The sequence below is a fragment of the Salvelinus sp. IW2-2015 genome, linkage group LG15 (assembly GCF_002910315.2).
Source record: "Salvelinus sp. IW2-2015 linkage group LG15, ASM291031v2, whole genome shotgun sequence".
Taxonomy (NCBI): domain Eukaryota; kingdom Metazoa; phylum Chordata; class Actinopteri; order Salmoniformes; family Salmonidae; genus Salvelinus; species Salvelinus sp. IW2-2015.
In genome coordinates this window covers 32,669,091-32,683,127 of record NC_036855.1, presented here as the reverse complement: position 1 = coordinate 32,683,127, position 14,037 = coordinate 32,669,091, and the positions used below count along the sequence as shown (strand labels likewise).

General features: G+C 39.6%; 1 protein-coding gene across 3 annotated transcripts in view; it reads left to right on the top strand.

Moving 5' to 3' along the window:
- Nucleotides 1-554: 554 nt before the first annotated feature.
- The window catches only part of LOC111975021 (netrin receptor UNC5D-like), a 221,386-nt gene continuing 207,903 nt past the window's right edge, over nt 555-14,037 (top strand). For 2 of the 3 annotated variants that reach the window (XM_070447091.1, XM_024003159.3), the window contains exon 1: nt 555-907. In XM_070447091.1, coding sequence (XP_070303192.1) covers nt 826-907 — 82 coding nt within the window. In that variant the 5' untranslated portion in view covers nt 555-825. The remainder of the gene's footprint in view (nt 908-14,037) is intronic. The other variant, XM_024003160.3, reaches the window with a different exon arrangement.

The following is a 14,037-nucleotide window of genomic DNA, read 5'->3' as shown; positions in this document are numbered from 1 at the left end:
GAACGAACGGCTCTTTTTGATCGGGTCTTTTTGGTGAACGTCGGGAACCGAATAGCATCTGTGAAAGAGCCGATAATTTGGCTCCCTGATTTGAATACTGCTACTAATGTTTAAAAAAAAATCTAAAAACGACGTTTTTCTGCAGATAAGTGACAAAGTAATTATATAACGATGGTGAATCCTCCCTGTAGAAACAATACATTGGGGAGAGAGCTTCAATCTGGTCCATTATATTTTTTGCGGGGCATCTAATAATTTCGCCAGGTAAAAATGAATTTGAACGAGCATTTCACTATCTGACCTACAGTAATGTTCTTTACATTGGAGTTTTCCAATTTATTTATGATTCTAAGTAGATGTTTATGCATTTTGAACGAAGAGCCGTTTGGGAGCTAAATGAGCCGTGTCTTCTACGTGAACGGAGCCAAATGAGCCSGCTCACCGAAAAAACTCGAAATGSCCAACGTTCAATTACGTATAAACTCCCAGCTCTCGGGGCGTCGCCGCTGGTCTGCTCTTTTCCCCTCCCACCGCGATGTGCCATTGGCTAACACTGGTTTGTCATAATACACTGTGGCATGCGAGGTGTTAGAAAAGTCCGAGACTTCTGTTTACACTGTAAAAAGTGAGTAGAAGATGCAGTTCTCCGGTGTGTCAGTGCCAGATTCGTTCCAACCGGTGAGAGTGACTGTCCCGTGGTCCATGATAATTACGTAGGAAGCTGTTACTGGCAGCACCTTGTGAAGGCTTGCAAGAAGAGGGTGAAAACGGGAGAATTTCTCCCGGTTCAGCGTATCCACTTGAAAGTGAAGCAGCAGCTACAGTATGGTTGCGCTGACGAAGGGACGCTACCTCMCATTGGGCTTCGTGTTTCTTGTTTATTGCACAACTTGCACGAAATCTAAAGGTAAGAAATATCCAAAGAATTTGGGTATTTGTCCATCACTGTGGGAMTGATGTGTGTATTTACTTACATTGGGTCCAGTAACTTGACAGATGCCGTTTCTCAGTTGCGCACTTACCCATCACTTTCACGTTGCTTGTGTTTTGCCTACTGTCTCTGAAGGACTACTTGAGTATGTTGGACACTGTTTGATAAAAATGTTTGCACCATTTGATCATCAGCACGACTTCTCTTCTGTCATCACTTCACTAGAAGGACATAGCCTACGGTTCTGTCCACGTTGCACTGCGTGGTCATGTCGGCATGTACTGCTTCTTAATACAGTAGGCTACTTCGTTCCCTCCTTACTAACGCCTTCTGTCTTCTATTGAGCTGATTGAATAGCCTTAGTTTTACACCAATATGTGTGATGTGAGATTCAACAGGCGCAATAACGGTGCCATAATAATAATCATCATCTACAGTACTATCCATTTAGCGAGCGAAATGATTTGACACACAATGGCTAAGTAGCATATGAAAAATTAAGTTCAAAGGCAAATATAGAAAGTTAGATCAAATTATGAAGATTTTCAAGAAAGGAAAGGGATAGACCATCAAGCAAACACAAATTCATTTTGAATGACCCTATTTCTGTTTACTTACTTATTGAGTCATAGTATATGCCTTTCAATTTGTTGCAAGAATGTTACCTTAAAGCAACTTTAACCGTGGCATTAACACATCTACTGACAGAACACACTTCACAATAGACATTATTCTAACGATTAATGACCATGACATTTTCACAATGCAGTGAAAATGTCTGATATACCCAGGGTTATAACCCTATCGTGTGTGTGCGTGTGTAATCATTAGTCCAAAGAAGGTAGGTCCCTCCCCGTTTAAGAAACGTTTTGCTACAGAATTGGCTTAATGAATATGCCCCTATGCTGCATCCCAAATGACACCCTAGTGCACTACTTCTGAACAGAGCCCTAAGGGAATATGGTGCCATTTGAGATTTAGCCCTACTGTATCCATAGTACTTCAAGGGTATGACAGATAATGCTCCCTCACAGCTGCGGTGTTCTACTGCTGATCTGTTCAGATGTGCTACAGGTGTTGTGCACTGACTGCAGTGCTGCATTGGATTGTCAGCTATCGCTTACTGAAAATATTAAATGTCTAAACTGTTATTTTATTTGAATTCCTGGTGGGAAAGCTATTTCCAGTAAAACTTGGATGTGGATGAGATGCATTTAGTTTCAAACCAGAGGCAAAATTGACTACGTCCCCAATTGTATTCTCTTTATAGTGCACTAAGATGGCACCCTATTCCCTTTACAATGCACTACTTTTGACCAGGGCCCATAAAGGGAATAGGGTGACTTTTGTGACCATGCCTATGTATTCTCTTGGTAGAGGCCTACCGCAGTAGCCTAATAGCTCTGAAGAGAGACCTCCCTTCATGTCCCTTCCTTGCGTGTGACACATTACTCTGAGGTCAAAACAGGTGTTGTATGCACCTTTCCTGACATGGTTGATTCTATTAACTAAAAGGCACCAACACGGTAGCCTTTCAAGCACTGGGACCTTGCCCCCGGTGCCTGCTACCACTCAATAGATTTAAGCTCTAAAAGGGATACTTCGGGATTTTGTCAATCAAAGCCCTTTATCTTCTTCGAGCCAATGCTGACATGCTAGCTGTTAGACTTCCAGCCATAGACTTCCAGCCATTGCGCTAAAGCTAGTTAGCAAATGCGCTAACGTGAGTTAGCAACTTCCTTCAAACTGCATGCAGATATAAAAAGGGTATCCACAAGTTCATCTGACTCTGGGGAAGAAGATAACGAGCTTAATTGCCAAAATTCTGAAGTATCCCTTTAAGCATCAATTGAGATGTGGAAATCCCTATTCGCCCCGAATGACAATCATGCAAGGGGTCATGAACGGAGGTACTTCCTGTGCAACACTACTTTACTTTAAGCAAGCACAGTGCACGAGGCCCTGGGAAACTTTTTTTAATGATTTTTCAATTGTATCCATCCAGTCTGTGATTGACAGTTCCAATGTTGCCTCATCACATGCAAGGATAAGGGATGAAGTAGCCTACAGGGCAATATGATTTCATACCATATACTGTAGCAATATTATCCTATAAACCATGCTAATTGCATGTGGATTACAGCATGTTATGTTTGCGATTCAGTTAAAAATATGATTTTTCTATTGATCAGTTATCATGCCTGATCAGTATGGAACATGGTATTTAGATATGAAAAACTCAACCACAGTGTGTTGATTGGGTGAAGATTGTGAAAACGATGTGTTCAATAGATAATCATGGTCATGAATATGATGATGCATTTCTGATGAGCTAAATATCTGGTTGATGTTGCTATTCATAATGAGGATTTGATGAGGATCGATTAGTAACTGTCAGAGAATGATGCAGATTTGACATCATAACGAGCGTATGATGGCTGGAGATGCCGACCATAAATAAATGTTATCAATGGAAGATTTCATTCTCAGTGGTGTATTATATGTGTCCCAAATGACACCCTTTTCCCTACATAGTGCACTACTTTTGACCAGAGCCCTATGACGCAGGTCAAAAGTAGTGCACTATAMGGAATAGGGTGCCATTTAGGACATGACGTTAGGGCTTTACTTTCAGCTGGCATTAAGCCARCGCAATTGTGAAACGCACGCTCGTTTGCGATTTCGATCTGTTAAACATGGCACTGTTCTATTTTCAAACCCTAGTGCCAGGATTGGTAATTTACTTGTTTTAAATGAGAACACTTGCGCTAAGGTGGGAGGGGTGGCAATATCTGAGGTCTTCTTAAAAACGTGAGCCAAAGTGCCAATTTCAGTATGCGGAAGCACATCCTGTCCAGCCGTGATGCACAGTGCCCATATGCACATGGAACAAGATAGATGTGCTTTTTGTGCCCGTAAACCTCGTATTTAGAAACATAAAAAATTCTGCCCACCCCCAATTGTTTTCCGTTTCGTTTGATCAATTACGAAGCCCTTATAGTATGCTTCCCTTACCCTATGAGAACGAAAGCTGGTTTAACAGCAATGCGTCTGATGTCATTCTTATCCTGGGCAAGCCAAGGAGCCTATCCATACAAGGTTTCTAAACGGTCTACTCGTGAGCCTTTTGCAGACATGCTTTGCATTATTCACAATTCACATAGGCCTACCTGCAGTGCATACTCCATTCAGCTTGTATCATCCCCTTTTCCAAAGAGCGCCTCTTGTCCGTTACCAAAGACGCGCTCCTCCAAACATAGGCAATTCAAAATAGGTCTGGGTAATATGGCCAAAGTACCATATCACAATATTTTGCACATTTTTGACATTTAAGACGGTATTTTGTGTTTTTTAATAATAAAAGTTCTGTATATGCCTTGAGTAGTCCACGACCCTAGGGTGGCAACACATTCATTATGTGATCTGATTGGCCACTTTAAGGAATGGAACATTAGTCACTTTAATAATGTTTACATATCTGGCATTACTCATCTCATATGTATATACTGTATTCTATACTATTCTACGGTATCTTAGTCACTTAATAATGTTTACATATCTGGCATTACTCGTCTTATGTGTATATAAAATTTTAATACTATTCTACGGTATCTATTTCACTTAATAATGTTTACATATCTTACATTACTCAACATATATATATATACTGTTTTCTTTACTATTCTACTGTAGCTCAGTCCGTTCCGCTCTGACATCGCTCGRCCATAGGTATATAGTCTTCATTTATTCCTACTTATATTTGTGTATATTGGGTATATGTTGTGTAATTTGTTAGATATTACATGTAATATATTACTGCACTGTTGGAGCTAGACGCACAAGCATTTCACTACACCTGCAATAACATCTGCTAATCATGTGTATGTGACCAATAAAATTCGATATGATTTGTTTTATGCTGTTCAATCCAATGTCCACCAAAAATAATGTTCAGCATTTTCATCAATTTCTGCATTTCATGCACTTTTTAAGATAATTTCCACACTGTGCCACATAGGGCTGCATGATATGGGAAAAAAACATATAGGCCTAGTTTATTGGTTTAGTGTTGGAATCATGGAAATATAATAATTATTGTATTTCAATAGTTGGAATATATTGTTTGACATGACAAATTCATAAATCATGGAGGAATTATTGTGCTGGTCTGAGTTTCCTAGGGGACCCTATACAATGTTACATTCCCCTTAATCTTGTAGCTAGCTAATATATTCATGCTTCACCTATTCCCTTTGATTTAGAAGATACTGTTGCACAAACAACATGCTGATCTAGGTCTACACCAGCTCTGATATCAGGGCAAATTAGCTAGCTAGGTTTGCTCTGACTGATTTAAATGTAGCTTGCTAGCTAGCCAGCTAACTAGCGATTAGCATTAGCGGATTACTCAATATATTTTCAGCCACAACTTTCTAAGAAAAGACAAACTAAACAAATAGTGTAATTATAGAACGCTTTGAAAGCAGTGTCGTTATCACTAACATCTTGTTGTGTCTGACCATTCAGACTGAGTGAACGGCAAGTGAAGTCACAGATTTTCTAAACCCAGAGGTGTTGTGCTTTTTTRCCCATTTTTTTTCTTCATATTCTCTAAATCTAAAGGCACAACCTAGATTCGAGCCAATGTCTTAAGAAGTTGAACATGTTATTACTCCAGTCTCGTGAAAGTGACAAACTGACTTGTTACATTTTAATCAAAATAACTTAATGTCGAAGGAGTTCCTTTTGATGGCCTGCATATGTGCAGTTCGGCGTGAAACGACCGTTAGATCTGATGACGTGTTTCTGCATATGATCTTAGTTAGCCAATGTCGCCATGACATCGCCTACAAGTGTGATCAGTGATTTCTATTGGTATAAGCAGTTTCTGCCTATCTTCATACTGTTCTATCTTTGGTGAAGTGATCGTGACTCCGTGGTCGAGCAGCACCAACAACTGCTCTTCTTGAGTGACGGGGCATGGCTTGTTGTTGGAAGCGGCAGGCAGGCAATTATGTTTATTTTTGTATAGATTTTTTTATTTGTCCTTTATTTAACTAGGCTAGTCAGTTAAGATCAAATTCTTATTTACAATGACGGCCTACCCAGGCCAAACATGCACAACGCTGGGTCAATTGTGCGCCACCCTATGGGACTCCCAATCACAGCCGGATGTGATACAGCCTGGATTCAAACCAGGGACTGTAGTGACACCTCTTGCACTGCGATGCAGTGGATTAGACCGCTGCATGGCGTATATATATATATATATATATTTGGAGGAATTCAAGGGGTCTGAATAATTTCTGAAGACACTGTATACATCAAAAACCCAAACTGTCTGCTCGGAGAAGTACCACACGTACACACACAACACAACACATGCATACAAGCTGAAACACACAATGTAGCCCATAGATACATATGTGTGCTTTCCCTGGCCCTGGCTGAATGAAGGCGTTTGTGCGATTGGTCGTGCTTTTGTCACAGGGCTCTACCATGTGACCATCCTCAGCCACTGAAGTCACATGGTCCCTTAGGGGCCAGGCAGACCGCTGCTGTGATCCCTGTGCAATAGATTNGCTCTTGGCCTGTAGGGATATCCTTGTCTCAGTATGTAAAATGTAATAAAATGTATGCACTCTACTGTAAGTCGCTCTGGATAAGAGCGTCTGCTAAATGACTAAAATGTAATGTAAATGTATATATATATATATATATATAAACCATTGCATGCAGGAGAGAGACGACTTGCAAGTAGGAAATGTAGTAAACTAGAAAAAACGACATTAAATGTGCAGGAGTTGAATATCACATTTAACAAACCAAACATTGAAATACTGTTATAGAAGGTAAAGTACAGTGGTAGAAAAAGTACCCAATTGTCATGCTTGAGTAAAAATAAAGATACCCCAATAGAAAATGACTCAAGTGAAAGTCACCCATTAAAAATAGTACTTGAGTAAAAGTCTAAAAACATTTGATTTTTGAAATATACTTAAGTATCAAAAGTAGAAGCATGAATCGTTTCACATTCCTTATATTAAGCAAACCAGACGGCACAAAAAAAACAAAAATTTATGGATAGCCAGGTGCACACTCCAATACTTAGACAATAATTTACAAACTAAGCATGTGTTTATTGAGTGTGCCAGATCAGAGGCAGTAGTCATGACCAGGGATAGTCTCTTGATAAGTGCGTGAATTGAACCTGTCCTGCATGCATTCAAAAATWTTAATAGTAAAGTACAGATACCCCAAAAACTACTTAAGTAGTACTTGAAAGTTTTTTTTCTTAAGTACTTTACACCACTGGTAAAGTAAAAACTCAAACCGGTCCGTGTATCAGTATATAGTAAAATACAGTATACTGCCCAGCCCTAATTCTAAATGTTCAGTCCCATAATGCCAGTTCAACAGTAGGCCTAGGCTATATCTTTCTTATTGAGATCACGCCTCACACATACAATACAATTTACGGGAGCCTTGCTACTATTTTTTTATTTGAGCTGAAGTGCTATACTCTTTGAAGCTAATTACAGCAATTTAGATTGTCAACACTCCAAACCATATTTTTTTAGTGTTGCTTTCACTCTTTACAGTAGCCTATGCTATTTAATAAACTGTAGTATCAATCCACAATGGACTAGGAATGGACAGCGGAATTACAGTTGATGGCAACGCAAAGGCATTATTAAGACATGGAAGGCCTTGATTGGCCAGTGAGTGGCCAAGCCCTTGTTACACCTGCAACTTATTTTATTAATCAAAGCCCAGCTCCTGCGCACCACTGCCAGCTATTGCGGTCATAATACCGGCTGTTAAAATAGCAAAAATATTTCTGACACACCCCATGACCTATAGCGCTACCGCCAGCACTTAAATATGCCATTGCGTTAGGTTTGTTTAAGATGCACTATGCAGAAATCGCTCTGCCATTTCCTGGTTGCTAAAATTCTAATAGTTTGCCTAATTTCAGTTTATGAAACTTAAAAATGGGAAGCATAGAAGTAGCGCACATAGAACATATCTACCGCTTCTTAGACTTGCTTTCAATGAGAATGACTGATCTATAACACACTTTTCTATGTGAAAAAGTTACATATTGCAGCTTTAAAATGGAGCTCTTAGTCTCTACCCAAATGAAGGACGGGAAATGCACCTAAGCAATGAGTCCTGGATACATTTTTATTGACTTAGTTTGCGACAAAGCACAGTATTGTGTTTCCAATTAATTGATGGAATATACATGTCCTTTGTATAAATTCTTAATTCACCTCATGCATTTCTAATCCATTTTTAATGTCACCTGAAACATTATTTATTTGTGTATCCCTTAGAAGTGAGTACTATTTAGCTGTTATTATACAGTTAGTGCAATGAAGACTGGTTAAGGAAGCTGTCTAATTCATCACAATCTTTGCATTATTCAGTCCATCCCTTTGCTCCCCGGGTCAGTAGTCAGTGCAGCATCAACTGGCCCTGCAGCGACATGTAAATGCATGTGTTTTATCTTTTATCTGAGCCCTCATCCAGTGGTACTGTTCTCTGAAACGCACAGATAGCTGTCAGCTCTACAGCCAGTTCACCCACTGGATGCTCAGTCAGGCAGACTACAGTACATTCATGATCCAACCTGGTCTGTGTCCCAAATGGCACCCTATTCCTTTTATAGTGGACTACTTTTGACCAGAGCCCTATGTAGTAGGGCACTATAAAGGGATATGATGCAATTTGGGATGCACGCCTTAAAACCATCACCCCACCCCCTTCTTTTTCTATCCCTCCTAGAGACATTTGACATGGAGACTCATCAAATAGCTTCATACATCAGTTCACCCGTGAACCAGGCTGCTGATTGTGCTTTTCTCTGTTAGCTGTCCTTAATATGATTGACACAGTTGGAACAACAACTGACACACAATAAAAAAGAAGAAAAAGACACATTGGTCTGAAATTTCCATATATATGTTTGTTGTTGTTGCAGAATCTTTACATTTCTGTTCTGCAGGGTAGCAGGGCATTGATGAAATGAGACGAAGGTCAAATTTGTTGTTTCCACTCGGAGAGAGAGTAGGGGGCTGTGATATTTCCAACTGCCGTTCTGTTCTCGAATGAATCATCAGAATCTGTCTGCCTGGGGTGTCAAAGTGTGCAGTTCAGTGCCCAGATTTACATTTAAATGAAACCAAATGGCTATACATTCAGAAGTGATATACAGTAATGGTGGTGGTATTAAAGCACAGCCCCCTTGCTCTGTTAGAACAGCTAGTAGCTACTGCTTGAGATTGCTGTCGTTTAGGCACTTTGCAGGTATTTTATGACTCGTCTTTCAGGATTATTAAATACAATACATGCATCCATTTCAGTTGTTGATTTCTTTCTTTGAATGAGCATACAGTACAGCTCATATAAGTGGGTGCACTACTCTCTTCTCTGTGCTTTTCTCTTTGTGACAATGTGCATCATTATCCAGCTCTAATATAGCTGTTTGGCTTGGAGAGAAAGTGTTTAAAGTGGATAACTAGCTTCAAATTACACCCCAGATGGTGTTACTGTGAGTGAGCTCTTTCTCTCACTCTTCACCGACAACTTGGACAAATCAATATAGGCATTGCCTGAAAGGAAGAAAAAAAACAGCAATGTTTTGAATTCCATTAGCCAATGCCAGTGTCATGATGGACTTATCTTCAGTATAAACACATCGAGAGCTTGGTACTAGAAGGTTCTATCTGCAAAAATATAATAATTGGCTTTAAAGTTCCCGAACCATCATTGGTTTGAATGGTGTCAGCAATTTTTATCTTGTATTATTTGAACTTAACTACATGAATTTGTGGTATTTGGAGTACTGTATTGGTAGAGAACATTGAACAGAACAAGTCAATAACTCAATTTTGACAGAGAACCTTATAGTCCCAAGCTCTCAATGGTACACTAGTTGCCTACTGCACCCACCTACTAAGAGCTGCTTGAATAAGTGTGTACAAAACCTTTCCTCGACGCTGTAATGCTGAACAACAGAAAAGTGCTTGAATTCAAGAGACCGTTTGAAAGTATGTTAAGTGTTAACAGAAAGTGAAAATATGGAGAGGAGAGCGGAGCATCATAGAGGAGAGTGGGCACTTGATGACTGGGCGGGGGGAATATTATTTTCTGGGAGCCTGAGAAATGTGGTCGCTCTAGGGACTAATTAAAGCAAGGTCTAAAGTGCTTGCAGCTTGTAACCTAGTGCTTGTATGACTCCTTTATGTTATGCAGTTCAGAGACAGAACCAACACTGCAGCGTCTCTGTGAAAGAGATCATGGTCTTTGTTCATGTCTCTACTGAATCTGTCCACACCCTAGTTGTCTAGCCCCCGGTTAGCTTCTCTGTGTAGTGAGAAATAGTCACTGGTAAGTTGTCACTTGTCATAGTAAGGAAAAGAACTCCACAGAATCACAATATAGTTGCATACATGTGTTCCCTTCATCACATGCATATTTTCTTTTTCCAAGCATGAAATAATCCTACTTTGTACTAAAGAGCAATTACTTCCAAGCAGCCATGCTTAACACAGGGCAGGCACCCTAGTACCCATTTGCAAATCTTCCTTGGTTAATACCATTGCCCAATTTGTCAGTGACTTAAAGTGAAATTATGCGCATATCATTTAAAATGAGGAAAATAATTACAATTGTAACTCCAAGGTAACTGATTAGATTATTGTTTTGTAAATATATATACTGAACAAAAATATAAACACAACATGTTAATTGTTGGTCTCATGTTTCATGAGCTGAAGTAAAAGATCCCAGAAATGTTCCATACGCCCAAAATTGTATCTATCAACTTTTGTGTAAAAATGTGTTTACATCCCTGCACCTTATGCTGGGGACAATAAAAGGCCACTCTAAAATGTGCAGTTCGTCACACAACACAATGCTACAGTTTTGAAGGACCGTGCAATTGGCATGCTGACTGCATGGATGTCCACCAGAGCTGTTGCCAGAGAATTGAATGTTCATCTCTCTACCATAAGCCACCTCCAATGTCCTTTGGCAGTACGTCCAACCGGCCTCACAACCGCAGACCACGTGTAGCCATGCCAGCCCAGGATCTCCACATCCAGCTTTTTCACCTGTGGGATCGTCCAAGACCAGCCAGCTGTACAGCTGATTAAACTGTGGTTTGCACAACCGAAGAATAACTGCAAACTGTCAGAAACATTCTCAGGGAAGCTCATCTCCATGCTCATCGTCCTCACCAGGGTCTTGACTTGACTGCAGTTCGCTGTCGTAAACGACTTAAGTGGGCAAATGCTCACCTTCGATGGCCACTGTCACACTGGAGAAGTCTGCTCTTTTTTTAAGGTGTCTGTGACCAACATGCATATCTATATTCCCAGTCATGTGAAATCCATAGATTAGGGCCTCATTCATTTATTTAAATTGTCTGATTTCCTTATATGAACTGTATGAAATTGTTGCATGTTGCGTTTTATATTTTTGTTCAGTGTAGTTTTCAGAGTTAAATGAGTCTTGAGTATGCCAACCAGATCTGCAAAAAGAAACAGAACGGTTTTTAACAAACTGTTTAACAACTGTTAGCCACATTACTTTGGAATAGTTTGCTCATAAGAAATGTTTGAATAGTTTGCTAATACAAATCTTTGTTTGAATAAGAATCTTTCTAATAGTTTACTAATACAAATCTTTATTTGCAAAAAAAATTCTTTTTTATTCACCCTGGAAGCAGATGGCACTGTGTGAGTGTCATGCGGGTTAATTAGTGTTGGGTGGTTTATGGTTTACCTGTTATAATTTTATCAGAATTGGCACAGTTTTGTTTTCCTTACACATTTTGCGGAAATAATTTTGTATGAATCATTTGCCATTGCGTTTGTTTTGTGCTGGCGCGAGTGTCTAACACACTGATTTGACCATATTGTCCAAATATGGAGGTGACTGGATAACATTACTATATCAGTATTTACAGATGGTCTGCACCAGATGTGCTTTTTACAAGATTGGTTACAATAGCATCCTCTTAAATGCCAAGCAGCCATAACACCTACTCGACACACACACACACACACACACACACTTCTGTAAGAATGTTTACATCGTTATGAAAAACCCTTGCTAACAAAAGCTATGTTTAATTAGCATGAACATAATGTTTTTGTCCCTCAGAACAAAAGACTGTTGATTTGAAGAGGTTGAAAGTGGTCTATTTATCAGAAATGATCAGAAATAGAAAATGTACCTGTTCAAAGGTTCTCTCAAGGGCTCACTTCAATCCAACATACAATGCAGTATTTACGCTGTAGCATTTACGCCATGTTTTTTACYCAGTGGGCGGGGGGCAGTATCAAATTTGTTATTGCACAACCACTTCTAAGGCAGATCTCTGATTTGAATCCGGCCATGAGCCTTCATGTAGTTACAGGTATGTCAGTTGAAAAGAAAGCCAACATCTTTCATTCTGTCAGAGAGAATTCAATATTATTATCGAAATACATGTCATGTTGATTTATGGGTGAATTGCTGAAATGTATATTTGACTATCTCAAACAAATGGCCTTTTGATAGTGAGGTTCCTCAGTAAAGTGTGGGCTGTCCTTTTGAACCTGTTAGTTCTATTCTATTGACCAGTGTTGAGGGTACAATATTGAGTTGGATGACCTAAAAATGATTTTTTCTTTCAGTAATACAACTGTGAAATCCACAGCTCTGTAGTGGTTAGGGAGTGTTATGTCCACTAGCTTTCAAATTAAGGACCCTAACATACTATAATCTATGCTAATTCACCTCTATTGTTTGCCATTCTATTCACAGTAACAGTTACAAGTATTGATTTTGAATGAGCATGGTGTGACCCTAAAGGTTTTACATGGTGTTAATTATTGGCCATTTTTATATATGGGGCACTGTGTAGTTAAAGTGCGGAGAGCAACGCTTCACCCTTCAGTGAGGATGGATGGACGGACAGTGTCATAGTGAGCTGGCCCCAATGGTGACATATTACGTACCTAGTACATAATTCCCATCCTCAGTCAGACCACCAGAATAGGGATAGGTATGAGTAATGGAGTACTCGAACTGACGTCATAGCTCGATCTTTGACCAGAGATCCATTTTTTTTCTGTAAAACTATTTGGTGGAATGTGCTTTGTGAAATTAGTCTTGAAGACCACYTAAATTTTCTTTGACTCTTGTGTGCCATTTATACATGTGCAAAAATCATGTGAGTACTCAAACAGTCCAAAAATGTCAAATGCCCATCCCTAATCCAAAATGACACCCTATTACAGGGATCATCATCTAGATTCAGCCGCATGCAGTTTATGTTTTCTTGAGCGGATGGTCCGGAACATAATTACAAATAGTTTCAAGTTTTATTAGTATGTAAGGGATACGCGTGGTATACTGTACATCGTCCAACAAAGTGCTTAGTTGCAGGTTCATGCTTGACAATGCAACAATAAGAAACATTTTAAGATAAAAATACGAACATAAAGTAAATGGCTCAGTAGAGTAGATAAATACATTTGAGCATAAGTATAATACAGGAAGGCACAATTTATAGTCAGTGTATAAATGGAGCAGTATAACAAGAGTCTGGTAGCAGTGTGTGTGCATGTGTGCTAAGGTGCAGAGAATCAGAGCAAGTGGTTAGTCTAGTTCAAGTGTTCAGCAGTCTAATGGCTTGAAGATAGAAATGGTCTCAGACAGTTGGTGTCAGACTTCATGCTCTGATGCCGTCTGCCCGATAGTAAGGCAGTGGYCAGCTCGTGGCTGGGGTGTGTTGGGTCCTTGATGATGCTACGTGCCTTTAACAAGCCCAAACAGATATATTTGACTAAAACATAATCATTTCTAACCTTGCTTACATTTGTATACGATCACGTGTCTTTCTTTTACGCTTGGAAATACTTGGGAACAGATTTCCAAAATTATAATCACTTGTAGCTGATTTTCCCGTGGGTTATCCTACAAAGCAAGCTAGGTTTAATCAGGGTTTTCTAAAGCTAACAAGCTTCAGTTATCTTCACATTCCAGCTCAGGCTTCATCCGTACTGCGTCGGTGGATATTGCTTGTCCGCCTGCCGCTAACACTAGCA